Source organism: Micrasema longulum, unplaced genomic scaffold, assembly GCF_059751315.1.
Source record: "Micrasema longulum isolate JH-2025_06_02 unplaced genomic scaffold, ASM5975131v1 h1tg000450l, whole genome shotgun sequence".
Classification (NCBI taxonomy): Eukaryota; Metazoa; Arthropoda; class Insecta; order Trichoptera; family Brachycentridae; genus Micrasema; species Micrasema longulum.
Genome location: NW_028277649.1, coordinates 88,537 through 112,390, shown reverse-complemented (window position 1 = coordinate 112,390; position 23,854 = coordinate 88,537). Strand labels below are relative to the sequence as shown.

At 30.3% G+C, this 23,854-nt stretch overlaps 1 protein-coding gene across 1 annotated transcript; it reads right to left on the bottom strand.

The window, feature by feature from the left end:
* Positions 1-244: 244 nt before the first annotated feature.
* On the bottom strand, positions 245-23,810 carry LOC148281512 (facilitated trehalose transporter Tret1-like). Its single transcript, XM_088226612.1, has 2 exons — positions 23,405-23,810; positions 245-2,108 (listed from the first exon to the last, which is right to left on the bottom strand). Exons 1-2 carry the CDS (start codon positions 23,487-23,489, stop codon positions 736-738), a joined length of 1,458 nt encoding a protein of 485 aa, XP_088082738.1. The 5' UTR covers positions 23,490-23,810; the 3' UTR covers positions 245-735.
* Positions 23,811-23,854: the final 44 nt, after the last annotated feature.

Here is a 23,854-nt window from a genome sequence, read left to right as displayed (position 1 = left end):
ATTCTTACTTGCATCTCGTTCTCTCATTAATATTAACATGTTTGATTTTTCGTTTTTTTTTTCTGTTGAGGGCAATGCAATATTGGCTAAAATTAAAATGCATTTAGTAATGAAATAACTTGTCTTTTTATTATACCTTAATTGCCTTACCTCCAGTATTAATTTAATACTAACCTTTGTGTAATGTTTACCTTAGTATTATGACATTATTAGTAAAAACCATTAAATTAAAAACGAATAAATATTCTCAAGTCCATTTATTTTTTAAAAAGTAATAATTTACAGTTTTATTGACAATATGTCAATTAGTTTTCAAAACATCTATCAGTATTTTTTTACGATAGCGTTTTGAAAGTTATACAACTCAATAATCTCAGAATTCACAATAAATACGTTCGCTAAAATGTTTATAAAATAAATTAGAACTAACGCTTATAATATGCTACAGTAAAAAATAGTACCTTATAATTAATTTCGTATGAAAATAAATTTCTTACACTAAAACTAATTGTATTTTATATTATTGTTTACCTACGTATAAGATGAAATATATCAACCAACTTTTACAAATTATAAAGATGGATGATCGTCATATTGAATTAGCAAAAAAGTTTTTATTGTTTTAAAAACTCTTGTTATGAAGGATATAAATATTCTAAAAATGTGTGGACATTTTATAAAAGCGTCCTAATACTTTTTTTACCAGACTAGAATTTTTTTAATGATTAAATTTAGTCAAAATCTCGTTGCTATGTCCTCATGAATTTTAAAAACTTCTATAGGTTCTTCTTTGGTCGACATCAACATGCTTTGGATCTCAAGGAAACTTTTTGATTTGGTTTCCGGAGTAACCTTTATCATCGCGAAAAAAGTTATAAATGTCAAAATCGAAAGTCCCCAAAACACGACTGTAATACCATAAGCATCTTGCACTATTTGATACATTTTAGTCATTACGAAACCCTCGAGTGCTGTTATTACGGATATGAGGCAAAAAGCTATTTCTTTAACGTTTGATGAAAAAAGTTCTCCCAGTTGAGTACTCGGTACTGGACTCAGACCAAATGCAAAAAATATCTGCAGAGCATTCATAGCCACAACTGGAGTCCAATTAATATTAGGAATACCAGCGAGTGACCCCTTTTGATCCAAGTAAATATAAGTTCCAACTGTTAAAGTAGACAAAGCGCAGCCTAAAGCGGATATCAAAAGTAAAGGTTTCCTTCCCCAGCGGTCAACAAACATGACAGATAGGAAACCAGCTGTGTTACCTATCACGGCTGATATCATTACTGCAACTTCAGCAGGAATTGGAATTTGCGCTATTTGATAAATTTGTTCTTGATAAAACATAACAACTATTGCCCCGCAAACAGTTTGTCCAATGAAAGAGATATTAACAATTCCTAAAGCTTTCGGGTTCGGTCGTTCGACGAGCTGCTTGAAACCCTTAATTAAGCTCATATTTTCACTTGCGCTTTTTCTTATTATCCTCATTTCTTCTTGAATGATGTCATCGTTTTTTTGGCGTCTTAACCATTTTAATGATTTTTCTGCTTCATCCTCTTTGTTAATTCTTACTAAGAAATATGGAGAGTCTGGCATCAACAGCATGGTGGATAAAAGCAAAACTGGAAAAACTGAAGATATTTCAGCCATGACTTGAATAGTCAGGTAGGGTCCTAAGAAGGAAATAAAGAGAGCGCCGATACCCATTGTAAATGTAAAAAACGACATCAACGCCCCTCTGTTTCTGTTTTCAGCTATTTCCGCGACGTATATCGGAGTTGCAGTCTGGCCAAAGCCAACGGCAAAGCCGGATAGAAATCTCGATAAATAAAGCCATATCGGTCCATTGGCGAAGATTATTAAAACAAATCCAGCGAGATAAGGAAACGCTGATATAATTGTCGTTTGCTTAGGGCCGAGATATCTGGATAGATAAGAGCCAACGATAGGTCCTACTGCACAGCCGATGGGCAGAAATGAAGCGATCCACGAAGCTTGGTTATTATCTACTGGGAATGGAGTGGTGTCGGATTGAAGAATCGCCAGGGATGGAGACGACCAGGCAAAGCAGATTCCAGCGGTGAAGAAACTTAGCGAAGCTGTGAACAAAGGAAAGAAAATAATGTATTAACGATTAGCTTTGGAAGTTATCGTAAAATGTTTGTTTTTATAATTCCACCATTGTACCTATACTCCGGCTACAATATTATAACTTTGGTTTTCAACGGTATCAGCATCTGGTTTAGTAAATATTTATCAAAATGCACCTCCAAGAATTAATTTTATTCTCACTTCCACACAAAAAAGACGTTTGCATTAAACATTAATTTTGGTATTATTAATTTCAACAAATGAAACAGTTTAATGTAATGAATTTCACCCACATCAATAAAATTTTCAGCTTTTAACTTCACAAACGTCAACAGATGGATGAATTTGGTAAATATCGAAGTTCGAACACAGGCGAAAAGGTAAATATTGCACTGTGTGTAAAGTGGCTACTTAAACCAGCCAATGAAAGGTCATAGCGCTGTTAAGTCCTGTAATGCCAAGACTTCTCTATCTTTGCTGTAATATGTAAATCTAAATAACTCTCCGGGGGGTTGAATCTTGTATCTGACTACAAGCATTTGGGCAGACTCAAATATTGTAATGACATAATGCATAGATTTTGGTAGAATAAAAATCTGGAATTCAAACCTTCGAAGTCTGCTACGGAGTCAGAGCGATCACTGAATCACAACCCAATGTAGCATAATAGCTTCGTTTTAAAGTGGAATCTACTTGATTGATCTTATGTTAAAGAAAATATTTTAATATATAAAAAAAAAACGATCGATTTTTTATCAGAAATACTACAGAACCTAAGAAATAAACTAACATGATATTCTAGATATTTTTCTTACTTGATTGATAAATTTATCAAACTAATAAGAAATACATACTTATGTTGAGTAAATTTTATTTTTAAAAATCACTTTTCATCATCACCCTCATGATCATCATTTCCTTTCCACACCTAATGATGTATAGGGATTTACATTGGTACACCAATCTCAGCGTATCTTGATCATTTTTGTAACATAAAGGTAAGATGATCAGTCTTACAATTTAGGTACCAGTCCAGGAACTATGAGATATTATAGTGCAAAACCACCCTTTTAAATAAATATTTCAAGTCAACCACATCGGGAATCGAACCCAAAACCTCTTGCATGGTAGGCAAACACCCTGACCAGTGTGCCACAAGACCGGTCAACTTTTTAAGTAAATTGTATTTGAGTGTGTTAATTTTTTTGTTGACCTTTACTGAAATTAAACCCTTTTAGAATTTCATTTAAACATTCAATTATTTCAATGGAGACTTATGAAATTCCTAAAATATTTTTTTGCCGCCCGCGGGGTCTAATGGATAGGACGCTTGCCTCACGCACGGTAGTTTCGGGTTCGATTCTCGGTGAGATCAGAAAAATTACATCGGATTTTTCTGATAACTGGGTGTTTTTTTTTGTACCCAATAGTCTGGCGTATTGCGGTGCAAAAAAAATACATCAATTATCATCGATATTTCGCCATTGTGGAAAAACTCTTTAAAAATAAATGATTGAAACTACCAAGTGGCAGAAAAATATTTTTTTAAGTACATAATTGGCAAAAGGCAAAAGGCAATCAAATGAAAAAAAAAGTAAAAAAAGTTGACAGGGCCAGTTTTTGGCCTGTTGATTAAGTAACGCCGAAAAAAATGAGTGATTAGGGAATGACAGGTCATAAACCGTATAAAAGCCTTTATTTTTACATTACTTAAAAGTTCGTTCATCTCGGTTGAGATATTGGTCGAATAATTATAAATGAAATACATGTAAACGTTTTTATTTATATTTGTTTTTTCACGTAACCTTGTTTCAATAAAATTAAGAATCTTAAGTCGCCAAAATTTGCGCACAATTACATTTTTTAATGATTCCGGTGGTCCTTTAAATAATGACTAAAACTGTTTGATGATTAAATTTCATTGTTAGCTTCAATAAATACGTCATAAATTAATTAATATTAAGCTGAGGGAAATAGATTTTATATAAACTAAATAGGAAATGAATATTGAAGGATATTGCTTGTGATGGCTTAAGGCCAAGGTAAACGATTGACATAAAAATGCTTATCAGTCGAGTGGCTCAAAACTAGGACAAGTTTGAGGTAAATCCTACCTACACAACCGATAAATATTATAAAAGTGTTTTGTGTACAAATATTTTTATTCGATTGCGGTATTATCAATCGATATAATTATGATTCAGATGATTTTATTTTTTACAGTTTAAAATAATTATTTATGTATTGCAACAGATTTGAAGAATATTTAATAGAAGGAAATAAAAAAGTAAAGGCATTTACAGGACTTTTAATGTGTCATTGTTTGGTTTAAGTTTTGGCACGAATGTTTGCATAAAAATCTACAAGACTGCAAATGCACAAAAATAGATCATGTTTCAAAACATAAGTATCAAAATATAAGTATTATTTATTATAGATTCCACTTTTAATTGGGAAGAACAGGTCAAAACAGTTTGCAATAAGCTCAGAGTTTGCCTACTTAACATGTACCACTTGTATCATACCTAGTGCTAAGATCAGTTTACTTGGGGCTAGTTGACCCAATAATTTAATATGGATTAAGAATATGGGAACTAGGTTTCAAATCTTATACCGACAGAGTCTTGAACCTACAAGTACATATTTTAAAAATATCGTACCTGTAATAATAAAGATTGAGGCAAAAGGCAATAAATAGTAAAATATTATTTGATTATGTTAACGTTTTGCCAATAAACAAAAAGTGTCAGTATAAAATAATGAAAAATCATTTCCTCGATTGCAATTTTAAATCCCACCAGATTGTGACCCGACAAGTATCGGCACAGCATCTGACGGTGCCACGACAAAAGAACTACTATGGAGATAAAATAATGGGGAGTGTAATACCAAAACTATTTAATTTAATACCAGTTGAAAATCGTTAGGAAAAAAACCTAAATTCATTTTTAAAAATAGTCAAAAACTTATTAAAAACAGTAAGTGAAACATCAAAATATTTATACTCAAAGAAAATGGGAATTAGGAATGTTATAAAGTGGATAAACTGGCAACATAAAGCAGCCAATTACTGGTGATATGCCTTGTACATGCCGAGACTTTTAAATTCCCTTATCTAAAATGTATGTTTTTTGTTGTAAAAAATATACGAACCGTATATTTCTAATTTTTCGCAAAAACAATTTAAATCTTAACAGCGTGAATCATTATAAAATATCGAAGTAAATTCTTGTAATTATATTTTTGCTTATCATGTTCACGGGAAAATTATATTATTGATGATTGGAACTAATTTCAATGTGTATTTTTGACAAATGTTCCATTAAAAGTGTGAGTATTCGCAATTTGAAAAATGCTTATTTTTGCAATATTTACTTTATTTTAAATCCATTTACGTAGTTTCAATATATATAAACCTTAATATAACAATAGAGCAGCAATTGAAAATTAAAATGTCCTTTTTATTTTCGTGTTATTCGTTATATTGATAAATATGTATATATGAATGATTTCTTCCTATGCAAGTGTTTTTTTTTTCTGTGTGTGAAACAAAACCAAGATCCAGGACGAGTGTTTTAGACTCGATATCTACTGTCAAGTAAAACACCCGAAAATGGAAATTAAGTCGAGATAAGTCCACCTCGTAGTATAGTGGTTGGAGTGTTTTCTTGTCATACTTGAGGTCCTGGGTTCAATTCCCGACTGCTGACCTCCTAACCTTACCTTCGATGTATCAAAAATGATCTAGACACACTCCAATTGAAATGCCGATGGAGTGTTCTATACACCATTTGGTTTGAATAAATAAATGATCATGATGATAGTAACCATTTTTTGCATCATGCGTTTAACATTTATGCAATGTTATGGAGAAAATAGATTTGGCAACATGTTTTTAATTGCACTAACAAAAATTAATTGCGATTAACTTATTTAAAAAAAATATTTTCACCTTTACAATTTCCCTAAATATTTTAATTTTGGGTTCATTTTTAAGGAGTTACAATAAACTCAATATTGAAAAAGGAAATCAAGTTCGGGTAAGGTAGGGTTCGAACCTCGGATATCTGATCCGTAAGTCCACAACATTAACCACAGGACCATAACCAAATTTATTTTGGTTGACTATTTAATAAATTCTTGATTTAAAAATAAATATTGTCATATAAAACTAAAGAACATCATGCCTGAAACTTCCAATATGTAACTAAATGAACTATAACATTGTTCAAAGTTAAATAAAAGGGTTAGGAGAGGTCTTTTTTGTTCACATTTACATATAAATAATTTACTTTACTACTTGTACCGAAATGTTAATTATGGAAGACACAGATCTTGGTTTTCTTTTTTTATATTTTGATTCTATGTATTGACGTATTTCTTTATTTTTTTTACTTTGAATACTTTTGCTAGCAGAAGTTAATAAATATTTGTTTATAACCACTCACTGTCTTTTCTATATCTAACGGTTTTGAGACATACTTGTCTCTTTGTCAGGACATTAATTAAACCAACATGCAAAACCCACTATACACATTCGTCATAGTTATAAAACTAAAACATGTGAAAAATAACATATGAGGCGTCTTCACAATAACAATTTCTCCGAATTCGTAAATCCATTTCAATCATGATGTTAATAAAGATACAGGAGTGAAAATCTTACATACAAATAATAAAAGGTTAAAAGTAAATAATATGGAAATATTTCACACTAGGAAAGCTTTTAAAAATTATGTTCCTTTGATCAAAAATCAAACAACCTTTCGATATAGCTTATTACACGATGGTCCATCTCTTCTCCAACTCACGCCCCTCACTTCATCACCTCCCACTTTTATAAACGATTCTCCCAAAATGTGTAATATTTTCATAAACTAATCAGTGCGTGTAAGGGTTGCTTGTTAAAATGCGTGTCGTCTTGGTTTTATATTTTCGTGCAACAACTATGGTGAAGTGTATATTGGGTTTTGCATGTTGGTTTAATTGGTATCCTAATAAAGATACGGGCACGTCTCGAAACCGGTATATGCAAGGATTTAATAACATTCAGTAAAATATTTGACCACAAAGTTAATGCTTTAAATATAAATCATAAACACTATTTTATTGTTATTATTATTTTACCTGAGACTTTTCACATTTGTGGCCATTTTTTATAGTGTTTTTATGTAAAATATAGAACTTGATGAAAAATTGGTTTAAAAAAACACATTTATTGCCTAAATCTAACTTGAACTTTTTAAAATTTTAAGATTCCTACATAGATAATTTAAGAAAGTTATTAATAGTTATGTAATCAATAAGCGTGCTTTACATAATTGGTGTGTTACACAAAATTGTTTGCAACATGTAAATAGGTAAAATATTGATTGAATCAGAAAATCAAATAATCGATTATTTTTTCTCTGGAACACAACACGTTTAAAAATTACAAAACGTTTTCACACGAACTGACGTTTCGAATAAGAATCTAATTAAAATTTACTGTTGTGAAACTTTGCATGATCAAATACGTTAATCAATTTTATCTCACACATGATTGTTCATTGTTTTTGTTTCGCAAATAATTAAATTAAAAATATTGGTTGACAAGTGGTAATATTTCCAATTTGGTTACAAGGCTTAGCTGGTAAAAAGTACCAGTATGTAAATTTGTGCAATGCGTATTTTTTTCGTGTCCAAGTGGATGGAGACTACAGTTAAGTATGTGAAATAGAACCGGAAACTTAAAGGAGCATTTTTGACTCGATGGCTACTCTCAGGTGAAAAATCCTAAGTAAGGAATCCGAGTGGTGATGAGCCCACCTCGCAGGGTAGTGCAACTACCTCGTCAGAGTCAACGTGAAATATTTATTTTAAAGGTGATTCACTTCCATACTTCACTATCCTGGAATGGCACCTAAAGAGTTAGGCTAATTACCTTATCTTCATTTATATATTTACTATTAATTTTATTGCGTAAACAAACAATGCGTACAGAAATATTGCCATTTTTTTTATATTGGTGTGGGACACTTAAGCACACATCAAAAAAATTGTTAACACCTTAGACAATGATTTCATTTATGTTTAATATAACAAATGTATAAGAAATGAAAAAATCTGTACATAATAATTGAAATAAAATATCTGCTTTTTTCAATATTTCTAGGTTTTTTTTACTTAAATTTACGTAAATCGTCTTAAAAAATATCAGCCTTGGTAAATCTATTGTTATATTTCTCGCATATTCTAGGTATTGTAGATTGTTTCAAATAATCTGTTGAGGCGTTGTCTATGTAAAACAGAAAATTTTGTCATGTCAGTCTAGATGGCACACGGAATGGAAGTTTTTAAGTAGATTAGGGGAACCAATTTTATTTTTTATTAATTTGTATGAAAAAATAAATAAAAATACAAAATAAAATTAATTTTAATACAGATTAGACGAACATAAAAAATACCAAAATTAGCAAATATAACACAAAAATACGAAATTTTACATGCGTTTTTAATGCCATTATTAGACTTTTTTTTAACTATTTATAAACAATAAAAAATTCATAATTTTATACATATAACGAAAAATATGCAAAAAATTAAAAAAAAAACTTAATTTAAAACCATTCTTAGAATTAAACCTTGGCATCACTTTTTTGAATTTTGTGCGGCGCATATAAAAATTCCTCGCATTTATTTCTCTAAGACATCGCATCTTCCACTGATTGTGTATGTCAGGGAATCTTTAAAAAGTCCAAAACCTTTACATTATTAGGGTTCACTTATTGCACAAACATTTTTTTGCACCACAACAGGCCAGGAGGCCCAATTACAGTGGCGAATTATTGCTCGCAAAAACGGTAGTTCGGTCAAAACACGGTATGTCTGCCGGTCAATCAAACCATGACAATTATCGCTTTTAAAGGTCAATTTAGGAGTAGAATGCTCTTATTTGTACTGAAGAAATTAAAAGAACAAGATTGTATGATTCTTCGGCAATAATGTACACTAACTTTGCAGTCGCTAAACGTTATCGCTGATAGCAAAAGATTCTCAGGATGGGCAAAATTGCAACAGCAATTAATTCATCAACGTTATGATTTTTATCTTTTAAATATAAAAATATCGCTTTCTCGAATATTCTAGTAGTGCCTCCTGAAGGAAAATCATGGCCGAGAAAAACTGATCTAAGTTCTATTAGTTATGTGTTCTTTAACCTTTATTTGTTCATAATATTTTTACTTTTTTTTTACAAAACAAAGATACACCAGTCTGAAGATGCCCATTAGAGGGTGAAAGCGCTAATTGGTCACAGTAAATAAGTGGAAGATTACCAAGTATTTTTAATAAACTTGTTTGTAAATATGGGTTATTACATCAAACAAAGATACCTTTGCGTGGGTAGAAAAACGTGTAACATTTACCATTCAATAAAATCAACAGATAGAAGAATTTAAGATATTTTGAATATGGATGGGCAAACATAAGCAAAATGGTGAATGTTACAAGGTGTGTAAAGTGGCCACTTAAACCAGCCCATGACAGGTCATAAGCCCTGTAAAATACCTGGACTTCCATATTACCTTTTTTTATTTTCTTTTAATATGCTATATTCCTGTTGTAATTTGTTGGTCTGAATGACTAAGGCACATATAATATTTGTACAGAAAATTTATAGAATTAAAAATAAAAAAAATCTGAATTTTTTAAAAAACTTTGCGGCATTTTAGCGAGCCAAAAATATTGTTTTTTTCTTAAATTTTAAATGACGTTCTTAATTATTTACTATAACGCAACTTTTGAGACCTATAACATTTCTCAATTCGAAAGTAAAAAAATCACCCACACTAAACCTTATTGCATCAAAGGTAGGTCCATTACTGTGCTCCTTTTTTTATCGAAATATTTCAACTTTGTACAAAAGTGAATGATTTTAGTTTTTTTTATTATACAGTCTGCTTTTTGTTAACATCATCAAAGTCTTAAAGTTTTAATTCTAGTGATCAACCATAAAAATAATATACCCGGGACGAAATAAATAATGTTTTGATGCGAACGAGTCAGGAAACTTTTTTTCCCAGAGTTCCCACACGGGACACGCTCTGCTGATATTTTTGTATAGTTTTTAAATGACATTATTTCTTATAATTATATGGAAAAAGACCCCAAATTCAAATGTAAACGAAAAACAGTCTGTGTTCCGCACTGCAACAATGAGCAAATATTCCTTTTATTAATTCAATTTTTGCATAAGATCAAGAAATTATACACTGAACAAATAAATGTAAAAAACATTTTGGAAATATGGCATGCACAATTGTCAAGCTTCGATAAGCGGTAGCGTGCGGGTCGGACGTATGGCTTGCCTTGCGGACGCTTGCGAGCGCTTGCTGCGGCTTGGGATGGTGTCAGTATTTTGTGCACAGATCGCGGAAGCGTGTGGATGCTGACGTTTGGCTTGAGTACGCTTGCCAAGCTTTTCGCCAAGCACTTGTGGCAAGCTGGTAAAGGTAGCTTTATAGCTTTTCCAAGCCTATACGTGAAAAAATCTGTAAGTTTCTGAGGAGGGTATCAGGAATACCCCAGCTAAAATTCTATAAATACGATTTTTTTTTAATGCAATAAATTGCCATTATCATTGTTATGGTAACGTTTACAAAAACTGTATCATCATATTTCTAGTTTACGTTTAGTCGCGCCATACGCTGGCGTGGATTTGTAGCGCGGAGTTGGGAGGAATAATGGATGTAAAATTTAAAACACAAAATCCGAATTTTTGTGGTTATGGCTGAAAAAAAACCACCAAAAAGCAAAATGCACACTTGAAAACGGACGAACATATCAAAGAATATTAAGCTGTTGAGTGAAGTACAGGGAAATATCACACACTACGAATACTGGTAAAAATATATAAAATGTATTCAGAATAATTAGTTGTATTTTCAAAATCAATACGGATAAAGTGGATAAAAGTTTTCATATTTAAATTGTAAAAATAAAATATTAAATACTACTAAAACACCAGAAAAATTTAAAAAAACGCGACATATTTGGTATTGATAGTTGCAACGTCCAGATTCGTGACGATGTTCATTAAAATTTTGAATGGTTTGTAACAAAGTTGAAAATGAACATAAATCGTGACGTATTCGGGACGTGGCCAATGAATTCAAAATTACAAATTTAAAAATATTTTTAATGTTACTAATAAGCAGCAAAAAATATTTTTTTTACTGGACCGTATTTCATAGACCCTTATTACTTTAAAAATGTAATTGAAAAAAGTGATATTTCCCCACTGTAATATTATCTGTTTGTATGGGAAGAAAGCAAAGACGAATGAATGTGAATTATTGTCTAAAGAATTCCGCAAAGAAATATGTTATTAATTTTGATACGTTTTCAACATTACAGGGGTAGGCGCTTGAAGTGTTACCAACTTCACGCTAATGTAGCAACCAAACGGCTAATGACAGTGCACTCATGTTTTGACACATGTCAGTCTGTTATATTGTTAATAATTCTACAAAAGCATATTGTTTTACGTCACAGTTCAAAAAAGTTATCAAAATAGAATTAAAACTCAATATTGTTATTGCTCTGTATTTGGCTGGAAAATTGCAACCAGCCATTATTAATGAGCTACGACATTTACATGAGAACTAAATGTTTGTGTATCCAACCATTTCACAATACAATGATACTGGTAGCATGAAAAACTGCCATGGAGGTTAACATCCAAAAACACAAACATCGACAGAAATTGTTCGAAAGGCAAGAATTCAACGTAATCCACGACAAAGCGCAGTTCAATTGGCCGAAAAATCTCATGGTGTCTGATCGTAGCATGGGGCGCATATTAAAAAACAAACTAGAATTAAAGCCCTACAAATAAAAAAAGTGCAAGGTTTAACGCTTGCACAAAAGGCAGTTCACCAAGCGAGAGCAAAGGTGTTTAAAAAAACTACGGTTCAGCAATATGTCAACAAACAATACGATCGTGTATGGTAACACTGTAAATTATAAGACAATTAAGACCAGCGAATCGCTCTGCAAAAGCAAGCGCCTGTATCAGTTGGGTCGCGGTAACTGCCACAGGGCCCTCACCACTCGTTTTTATTGAACAGGGCGTAAAGGTAAATTATCAAATCTGCCGTGAAAAGATTTTAAATGATGCGTTGTTACCTCGAGTACGTAAAAATACTCGGCATCATCCTATAAAGCCCGTGAAACCTAACGTTTTTTACAAGAAAGTTCCCATCTTCATTTCATCACAACAGTGGCCTCCATATTCCCCGGACTTAAACCCAATGGACTTTTCCATATGGTCCATTCTAGGGGCCAAAGTATCAGCTAAAAAATGGGAGACGGTCGACGCCTATGAAACAAAATACCTTCAGCCCACATTCGTGCAGCGTTGTGAAGCCTTTTTGGACATACTCGATGCTTTTGTTTTTTTTTTTTTTTATGAACGATAACAATTTTTTTTAATTGAAATGTTTTTACGATTTGCTGAAATTTGTTTTAAAAAAAAAACAAAGTTCACATAATTACAGAACTTTTAATTGATAACACTTCGAGTGCCGACCCCCGTAAAGGTTAGAAATAGGAAAAAAATGAAATCAATATCATGATAAACTAAAAAGTAATTTAACAAATATTCTACATGGGGGACCTTTGATACCTCCCTTGGGCCCAGAAGAATAATAATTCATAAGACGAAACATAGACTAACAACCTACTTTTTCATCTAATAATTATCATCAAACATTTATCCGCATAGGTATCTACGTAAAGTAAATGGAGCGTATCTTGATCAAATGTTTCAGCAAGGTGAGGTGATAAGTCGTACACTTAAGGACAGCGATTACAATAGGAAATTAAGAACGTCATACCTTCACAATGACGGTATAGTTAAATATAATTTCTCGCGAGCGATTACGAATATACATTACCGACCCCCCTTCTTCAAATTTTGGGTAAGTACATCGATATATAACCAAGGGGACATAAAATGAAATCAACTTTAGTAGATCAGGGGTATCAAACATTGGTTTTATTATTTTATCTAAAGTCGTATCGTCGGTCGATGTTCTTTGTTCTTGCAATTTAGTTAATTTAAGAGAGTCTAGAATTTTGTTAAAATTTAATTGATTACTAGAAAAACCCATCTTAAAATTAATACATCTAAGAAACTTATTCCGAATTCTCTCAATAGAATCTGAGAAAGTGATTTGATATATTTGATTTGATTAATTATGTATAAAATCATAGTTTTATACTTATGTCATTAACATTTTTATTCAATAAACAATAAAAAAAAGAAAAAGATAATTGATATTTAAATTCATATTTTTTTCGTCAATCCAGCCAACTGTTATAATAATTTCTTCATTTATTTCTATTGATTTATGTGATTCGAAACAATGGCAACATTTTTCAATAAAATGTTCATTTTGAATAATTTTAGTCTTGTTCAAATTACTATGTTTTGACCTTAAACATTGTTTCGTTTGATGCTAACAACTTTATTTCGCACTCATTTGAAGGTTTATGAGGTATTTACATTAATTATATTTAGTTATTTTTAGTCCGTCCTTTATGCCGAGTTATTTATTAGTCCGCTTTGTAGTCGGCGCGTTTACTTTCCCTGCAAGAGGTCATGGGTTCGATTTTGGAATTAAAATAGTATTTTTTTTACACTAGAATATTGTATTAAATAATAAACAAAAGTGTATGACTAATTATCTTACATCGACTATATAGATTATCGAAATACGCCGCATTAGGTTTTACCAATACAGTGCCCTATGCACCATTAGGTCTTGAAAGAGAATAACTATGATGATGAGTTATATTTACTTAAAAAATCATTTGAATCAGTAAAAATCGAACCATTTATCACATATTTTGTTTTGTAATTAGTTTATTGACTTTTTCGGGAAAATCTCAACAAGCTAAAACTAAAAAAGTAATAATTGAATTTTCAAACACAAAAAAAATATAGTACGATTAAACATTTGAAAATAATAATTTGGATTTCTGAATGTTTTAAAAAAAGCATTAAATAAAACGATGTCCACAAATCATAATATTTTTTTTATTTTTTATTTCATAACTCTGCCAGCATCCAATGATGCATAGAATACTGCAATAGTACACCAAATGAAGCGTATATTGATCATTTGTTACATTAAGGTATTATGCTTCAGGTGCCAGACCAAGAATATGAAATGTTGCAATGTAGAACCAGCTTTCCTTTAATTGTTTCAAGTCAACCTACCCAGAAATCAAATCCAGGACCACCAAAATGTAGGTAGATGATTCAACCGCTATGCTACGAGGTGGGAATTGCTCTAGTTGATTTATTTCATACCCACAACCGTATTCTTTATCCGCCCGGGCATATATATTTAATTTATTAAGGTCATTGAAAATATTCCTTAAATATTATTTATTCTCCCCCTTTTAAAGGAATAAATAATTTGGGTAGAAATTATGTGACAGGGCGGGTAGAGAATACAGTTTTGCATGTGAAATAGCAGCAGAACCTTGGTATGTGTAATCGACTCGATGACTACTCTTTGGTACAAATCCTAAAGAAGGAAATCGAATGGAGATAAATTCACCTCTTAGCGTAGTGGTTGGCACGTTTGCCTACCATGCTTGATGTCCCGGGTTCGATTCCTGGTAAGAGGGAAGTAAAATATTAAATTGTTGTTCTGCATTGCAATATTTCCCGCAAGACTTAAGTTAACTTTTTTCGTCTTCTTTTAACGAATTATCTACGAACCACTCTGTGCGGAAAGGAAAATTATGATGATTATTTAAATTAAAATGTCAATTTTGAGTATCCTTTGACATAAAGGTAATTGATAATTTTAAAAATAAAAGAAACTAAAAAAAAATAAGTTACCTAATATGCTAATGTGAGGAAAATTTACATATTTGGTTATCGGTTTATATAAGAAACTTCAAAGTAGGAAATAAAATAATTTAGCATTGGAATAAAGTTCGATAATTTAGCTATTTATGTCGAACGAAAAACAATTTTATTTTTCAAGGTAGGTATCAAATACGTTATCCTTATGTGACCTTTGGTTTTGACGTCACAGATTAAGGATCTTAAAAAATGACCTCGCAAAAAATAGGTCGCGTTTTCATCCCACATGCTAAATTTTGGATACGTTGATCATTATTGCATTCAAAAGAATTCAAACAAGTTTTTGTTCCCGCGTGGAATAAATCTCAGATGACCAATAACTTCTTTTAAATTTAAATCTTGATGTGAAATTTAACAAATTATATTTTTTTATAAAGCCCCCACATAAAAGATATCACAATAAACATACACTTCATAAAATAAAAAATAATAACACCAAACACCTTTCACTGATCATATGTTAATACCAATAACGACAAAACTAAAATTTAAAAATTTTAATAGACCAAAATTTCATTTACAATATGCATAATTTATGTAATTTATTAGAAATTTATGTAAAATAGACAAAATTTATACAATTTAATAAAATCGAATACTTTTAACAATAATTCATAAACTGTCTAATAATAAGTTTTTATTATTTTTATGTATGACAATAATTATTTTAATTATAATTTAAATAAACAAGTAAAAACAAATAATATTTAAGTAATAAGGATATTAAATAATTAAAAAAAAAAATCATATTAGTGGTACGTTTTTAATTTTTTAGTCAAGGAATTTTTATATTTGTGTGGTAGGTACATAACGGTGATGTAACAAGACAAGACCGAAGCGGGGGATTCGAATCCCCCATCGACCGATTTTCGTGAAAAAATAGAAAGAAGAATTTTCCCGATTTTTATTTTAAATGTTAAAAAGTTGTTTTTTTTAACATTAAAAAAAAAGAAGTAAAAAATACAAGAGTCAATTTCACTTTATGTACATAAGCATTCGGCTAACTAACAAAAATGAATAATATACTCGAACGAGTAAAATATGTGTACGCAAAAATATGAATAAATTATTGCACGGTCATAAACACTTTCAACGTTTTATTTTCCTGACGCCATATACAAGTAGGCGCTGGGGTCGTTTGGTCCCCCCGTTCGGATTATGTTTAATTTTTAGATGCTTAGTGAGGTAAATGTTAAGGAGCCAGTCCTTGAACAATCAAATCTTGCAAAAAAATTAAATGATTTCAATTGATCGTTTACTTCTATGATTAACCCTTTTCTTGGCAATACATCCTATGGGTTACATTTTTTTTTCTTATGAACAAAACACGAGTAAAACTTTAATCAGTTTAAACTGCTTTGCCGTACTTTTAATTCACAACTCCATTTTTAAAATTTAAGACATGAATGAATAAATTGAACACATTTTTCTTATTTTCTTGGGTTAAACTTTTCTTTTATTTCTTTCTTATTTTATTTACATTTTATTTTATTTATTACATAAGTGTACTTTTAATTTTCTCATAATTTTTATTTTTCTGTTGTTATGAATTTTGAAGTTGAATGTTGTAATGAGTTTTGATTACATTTATAAGCACACACTATTTTTATGTGTATTTATATATTTTCCTAGGCTTAAAATATATTCAAGGAAATGGCTATTCTTTAATTTTATTTGTATTATTTTTCTCAATTTTTCTACTTTAAAAAAACTATTTTTTAAGCCATTTTATCTGGTTTTATTGAGTTTTTTCTTCTCTATCTTCTTAATAATATTTTTCAAAGCATGAAAAACAAAACATTTACTGTTCATTATTTTATATGTACCTATATATACAGTATTTTGTCTTTACTTTTTTATTTGATTATTAATTAAAACTTATGTCTGAGCACCCGATGACAAACTATTATTCAATAGTTTATATGGACAAAATATGTTTAAATACTTTGTTTTCTTTTTATAATGTATTAATATTGCAATAATGTGGGTATTCTTTTAATGCTTCCATTTCTTAAGTTTAGTGAAGTTGAAGAACTAAAACCTTTATTGTTGTGAAGAGATTCATCTGACTTCTGAATTATTTCATATACTACATTTGGAACAAACTTGTTACAACAATTTGAAACAACAATTTGAAACAAGCAAAAAACAATGCAAAAACAATTTGAAACATTTGGACAAACTCAAATATTGTAATCACTGCTTTTGTTTTTGTCACATGATACATTTATCAACTCATGACTTCAATTCAAAATAAGCTTCGTTTAAAACAAAAATATATATTTTTAATACGGTTTTCATTATTATTTCTTTAACCTTTTGTATAAAGTGGTCACTTGACAAATGAACCAGCCAATGACAAATCATAGGCCCTGTAAATGCCTAGACTTTCATATTCCCTTCTCTAAAATGTTATCTATCTCTGTTGTAAATTGTAAATCTTAACGACTCCCTAGGGGGTGAAATCAAATATTTTGCTTTTAAACATTCGGACAAACTCAAAATATTGTAAAAAAAACTTTTCTTTTATTTGTTTTACTAAAAAAAATTTTTTTTTTGGGATTCTTATCTTAACCCTTTTCAACCAATAAATATGTAAAAAATATTTTTGTTCTGCCACGATTCAGGTTAAATTATGAAGGAATTAAGGAATATTTATTAGTGCAATGACGAGAATGAGTGTTTGGAAAAAATATTAATATCATGTGATAAAATCGTATTTTTAGGTAAAGATACCGTTCTTGTTATACTGTTTCCTCTTGTTTAATGCAAAACAATATATAAAAACGTGATGTTGAGGTTTTATATATTTTTCCACCTCGCGGTCTAGCAGTTAATTCGTGTACCTATCATGCAAAAAGACTCCAGGTTTTTCCATTCCAGGAGCTATTGACATCAAATAATTGTTTTGCTGAAATATTTGTTGAAGTTGATTTAAGATTTTACAGTACGGTACATAGTCCCTGAAGTGCCAGATGCCAGGTACTAAATGCTATGTTTGGTATATCAATGCCATATGCATCATTTGGGACGGATATGGAAGACAGATAAGTATAATTCATAAAACAAATAACGATACGTAATTCATGGAAATATTCATTTAAAACACTCAGCCCAGTAATCAGAAAACATGTAGTTAACAGTTGAGCCAATAATTTTATTCGTTGATTCATCTTTTAAGTATTTTACCTAAGTATGTCGCGCGTTCATCAAGATCTACACAAATAAATAATGCGATTAAATTTATATTTGTGATCGTATATCTCAAAAGAAAATCTCAAACCCTTTGAGAGGGGAATAAAGGAATTGAGATATGTTCAAGGTTTAAGATTGTTTGAGTGATCACCTGTATAACACTGTCAATAAATAAGATGTAATTCTATAAAATAAATAAGATATAACCATAAATATAAAATAAATCAAAAGGTAAGCCCACTGAACCCCGAAACAAGTTTGTAAGAAGGTTTTTATTTTTTTTACAAAGACAGTAGGGTATGAGGATCGTTTATATAAATAAAAATATAATAAATAACATTTAAAAAATACATTAAAAACTGAAAAAGTACATGCATAAGGCGAAAAATCATATTTATTGCCTATAAGCCATTCAGAATTTTTAATTTCTAACATCATTATTCTATGAATGTTTTCTGTTGAGATTTGATTTTATTGAAAATTTTCCCGAAACTAAAATTAGACGTCCTTTCACCATATTTGCTATTAAACCTTGGTGCTTCCGATCAGTTATTTTACACAAGTCTTGTATTATGTACAATATCCATGTATACTAGAGATGGGCATTCATGTCTTTTTATAAAAGTACCAATAACAGTTACCGTATCATGAAAAAATCTGAAAAATAACAATTTAGTTTAGTGTGCGACTTGTTTTTTAAAACGTTTTTTTATCATTATTTAAAGTATTTTATGGGAACCTTTTTTTATGGAATAACATTAATATTTTTAGAGTTAAACTAAATATTTAATGCAAAAAGAGACTTTTACATTCACAAAATTTCATTTCATTTATACCGATAATTATGTTTTCATTCGGATTATATGCGTATTATATGTACATTAATTTTAATTTAGCATTGTTAATAAATTACCCACGCTAAATTATTATATTGGATATACAATGAATTATCAGCGTATGCATGTGAATATGTGTAAGTTAAATTGGGCGGGCTTCTTTACTTACATTATTTTTGGGAGCCTACACCAAAACTGAGCCACTTCGTAAACTTGGCACTACGTGTTATTTTACAAAAAATTAAACCCTTTTTAAAATATGGAATTATTATTCAAGTCACAGGGTGCCATTTATGAGTTACTATCAAAATGATTGAATGGCAGGGTAGGAATTTTAATGAAATCGTGCTAAGCTAAGTGTCTCATTACTGTATGTCAATTCTGATAATATTGTACAGAGTCTGGATAGATGAGTCAAAAACTTAAAAAACAATGCCCATCAAAATTTAAATGGTTTCTTTGAAACGTAGTTGTTTTTAAATGGTGTAGACTCACAGTTTTTAAGAAACGGTGAAGTTTTCCGTTTTTTTTTTCACATTGTTTTAGTTTAATTTGCTTCTCCATTGTGAAAATACCTTCAGTTTTTGGTGTTCTTTTATAGCGTTATCGACTTCGTGCTGTTAAAAATTTCGTTTTCAAGATCCGGATGGACAAGAGCACGGGACTGCGCGGGTGTAGCTATGCTACTCTATGAGTAGAGATGGGCCGGGGAAATTTTATACATATATGTGTATGTACATCTTCCTTGGGAGATTATAATACGAGTGGGTAGGTATTATGGATAAAAATTTGAAGTTAGGGCGAAGCGCGGTGCGGAGAGCGGTTAGGCGTTTAATTTTTTGCGCGAAGCGAAATTTAAAAAAAAAATTACTCTTACGCTTGGTGATTAAATTTTGTTTTTTTAAACGATTTAATTTATTTTTGTGAAACTGTTTTAGGTATTTCTTGAGGTGAGCTGTTTTAAAATAGCAGTAACGTTTTATTTACCTCTTCTAATGTAAACACTTTTTCTTATACTCGTACCTATTTTAAGTGTCTGCCTGATATCAAGAAACAAATTTAAGCCAGGCACCTTCGCTTTTTAGAGTACAGGTATTTCTTTCTTATCAATTAAGCGGATCTCTTTATTGTCAATACGTATCTTTTTTGGGTGATCCCGTATAAGTTGGATTCGTTCCGACGTTTCGACTACCATTACAGGAGTGATTTCAGGGTAAACTGTGATCTCTTTATTTGTTTGATAGCTGAATTTCGTATAAGCCTACAAACAAACAAAGCATCACGCCGTTTCCCCATAGAGGTAGGCTAAGGGAAAATAATGCCACCACACTCTGTCTTTGCATACAGATCTCGCTTTCTCTACATTCTAACATATTCTCATACACGCGCGCTGATTATTCCGACTTATGACACGTCTATCCTCAAATATTTGTAAAATTTAGTAATGCCATATTTTTTTCGGTCTTTCTCTATTTCTGCATCCATCAACATTTGCATTGTAAATATTTTTAACCGTTCTTTCGCTGTCCATTCGCTCTACATCTCCGAACCCACGCGAAGCTCCTTTCTTGATTTTGTTGATAATGCTTTCTAGCCTTAGACAGATCTCGACGTTTGAGTTATTTATAGAATGTATAGTTATTAATTGAAACTTGAAAATCTCTTTGTTTTGTTTTGTTTATTCATTTATGTATTCACTTTCAATAAGCGTGTAAATTATAGAACTTAAAAAATTAAATAATTTTACCACACATTTTCCTACACCTTTTGCCTGTTTTTTCAAATCCATATTTTGCTCCTATACATCAGGGTCGAGCACCAGAACTCCATTGTGAATTGCTAATTTTGCCTCTTACGACAAACTTTTATTTTCCAAGGTTGATTTAAGTGCACCGTTCACTCTGTTTCTGGCACTCAACCTCCCTTCAATATCTTTCTCAGTCATTCCATCCCTAGTAAACACACTTCCCAGATATAATATTTATTCGATTTAAATAAAGAAAATAATATAGTGGAATAGATTTTTTATGTAGGAGGGTGATAATTTGTGGTCTCAAATAATAAAATGCCGTTTGATAATGTGTGTTTTACAAACAAAAACATATTTTTGCCCTTAGAGAAGCGTAAAAAAAATTTGAATTAAATGTATTGTGGTTAGAGCGTCTACTATGTATATGATCTCAGTTAAAATTTTTGACAAGGATGACATGAAATCATTTTATAAAGATGTTGTTTCTACCTTGTCCCAGGACTGATACCCGAAGAATAGAATCGGGTTGTGGTAGTGTTGCGGACTCACGATTAGAGATCCGAGGTTCAAACCCCACTCTACCCCAACTTGATTGCCATTTTCTGATAGTAAGTTATTTACAAAATTGAAATATTTGAGTAAATAAAAAGAATGCCAATATTTCTTTTTAACTAAGATAAAAAATAAAAAAAAGGACTGATCATATCGAAGCTTTACTGATATAATTCATTAAGTCAACAGTCTTTATATATTTAAAATATGTTCAAATATAGGTGCGAGATGTTGATTTAATATTTAATGCTATGTTAAGAATCAAAATAACCCTTAAAAACCTTTTAAAAAAATAATTGCAGAAAAAATAATGCGTTGAAAGAATAAAAAAGCTTTAAATACGATTATTTCGGAAAATATTTTAATGACTTAATGTATTCTGTCAGTAAAGCCTCGGTATTGTCTATGTTTAGAAAATAATTGAAATACACTCCAATACGTAAACCAACCTAGTATAAAATATCTTACATTATTTGGACAATCAAATCAACTCGGAATTAGGGTCCTTAGCGCATGAACATTTTTACAAACGAAAATCGTCGGTTGGTTTTGAGAAACATATGAATGTAAACGACAAACGCAGTTTCAGTCGTGTGTTTTTTTTAAAAGTAAACGTGCAAATTATATTCAAAATCTAACTGGCTACTTAGAATCTTATTAAAATTCACAGAACAAGCTATCATTACACAAGATGGGCTACAGAGTTTAATGCATGGGCGTAATATTTATATTCAAGTCCAATATAAATTATTTGTAGGATTAACAAAACTTCGTTTAATGTTCATTATTTCTTACTTTATTACAAATCGGATTTGGCATATTTAAAATAAATTTATATAAAGTGAAATATTATCTAAATAATTTGACATTTTGATAAGTTGACGGTTAAACAGTTTTTATAACTTATTTTATTTTAGTCCACTTTTGACTGCCCAAAATACAATCGCTAAAATTATACTAAAAAAGCCTAGAACTAACCCATCAAATATATTTTTTAAAGAACTAGATATACTTTCAATTGATGTCATATTTAAAAAGCATATATCATACAATATTTTAAAGAAAAAAAACACTAATTTACAAAATTCTCTAATGTCTAGATTTCCAAATACCTTTACACAGACGCAACACAACTGCGGCTTTTAATTTTTATTCACATGTTGGGAAAAAAACTTTAATAATCTTCCGGAAATCTTAAAAGCAAATTTTAAAACATTCAAATATAAATTTAAAAAACACACGAGACCCACCCTATCTTGAACTCCATAAAGTGGAAAATTGTGTATATTCTAGAATATAATAACTCATTTTATGGAATCTATTTTATATGGTAAAAATGAAATGTAAATAAAATCAAATATATATGTGTATACAATAAATAAAAAAATTAATGTAAAACGAACTAACTCTCTAAACCCAAGTTTTTCACTTTATTAGAGAGGTAGAAACGTTATGATTAACTATGTGTGTACAAAACATTTATAACTCAAATTGGACAATATTTATCAGTAAAAATAAAATAAAAAAACAAGTAGGCAAATCAATATATTTTTATTTTATATATAATTTTATTTTTCAAAATCTATGCATATGAAGTTTTATTTGTAAAACTGGTATTTAATTTTCTTCAACTGATCGGTAAACTATTAACATTTTTACAGTGTACCCATGTTTTGAGAATTCCTTAAACCGGTTTAAGAATTAAATGGTATATGACAGTTTCAAATGTTTTAATATATTTTAATCAATAATATAATTGGCATATTCAACGTATTTTTAGTTTTAAAAAAACGTGTTTGGCACTCCCGACTTGAGTCTACATTAAAAATTTTATTTTCTGTTATTTTGAAAAATAATTTTCACGATGTTATGAAGATCTTAGTTTAAAAAAAACATTACTACATATAAAAAAATCATCTAATCATCATTTTTGAAATGAATGTATTCAATTTAATTTTACGAAACGGACATAAAAAACTGAAGTCTTAGAAAAATATTAGATAAATAAAAGTAAAAATTATTAATTATGTTTGTATTTATAAGTACCTGATAAGACAGCTATCCATTGTGGCCATTGTTTATTTGTATTATTCTTTTCTTCGTCCTCAAAAATATTTGTTTTTGAATCCATTTTTATATCACATGAATCACTTGCGGATAAACTAAGTATTTAATTGCTTAAATCACCACTTACAAAAAAAAAACACAATTCACCACCACTTGCGAACGCAGTTTTCTTTCAAATGAAAATGTATCTTTGAAATAAATTTAAAATAGGAAACATTTCTAAGTCACTGCTGTTTAAAAATATTAAATCGGTGTGTAAAGTTCTAGCTTGTGCAAATAATAAAAGCCGTTTAGTATATTTTTCTAGCTTATCTCGTTATCTATGCCAGTCTGTTTGCCAGCAATTACAGGCATAATGTTTTTATGGCAGTCGATTGTCAAATGCGAAGATTTTGTATGCCTTTGCTGTTTATATCGCGAGTACAAGCA

Excerpts from the sequence above, each read along its gene's own strand:
- LOC148281512 (XM_088226612.1), bottom strand. The coding sequence starts at position 23,489 with ATGGATTCAAAAACAAATATTTTTGAGGACGAAGAAAAGAATAATACA. Across the intron at positions 2,109-23,404 it reads ATGGATAGCTGTCTTATCAG|CTTCGCTAAGTTTCTTCACC; the intron begins GTACTTATAAAT and ends CTTTGTTCACAG.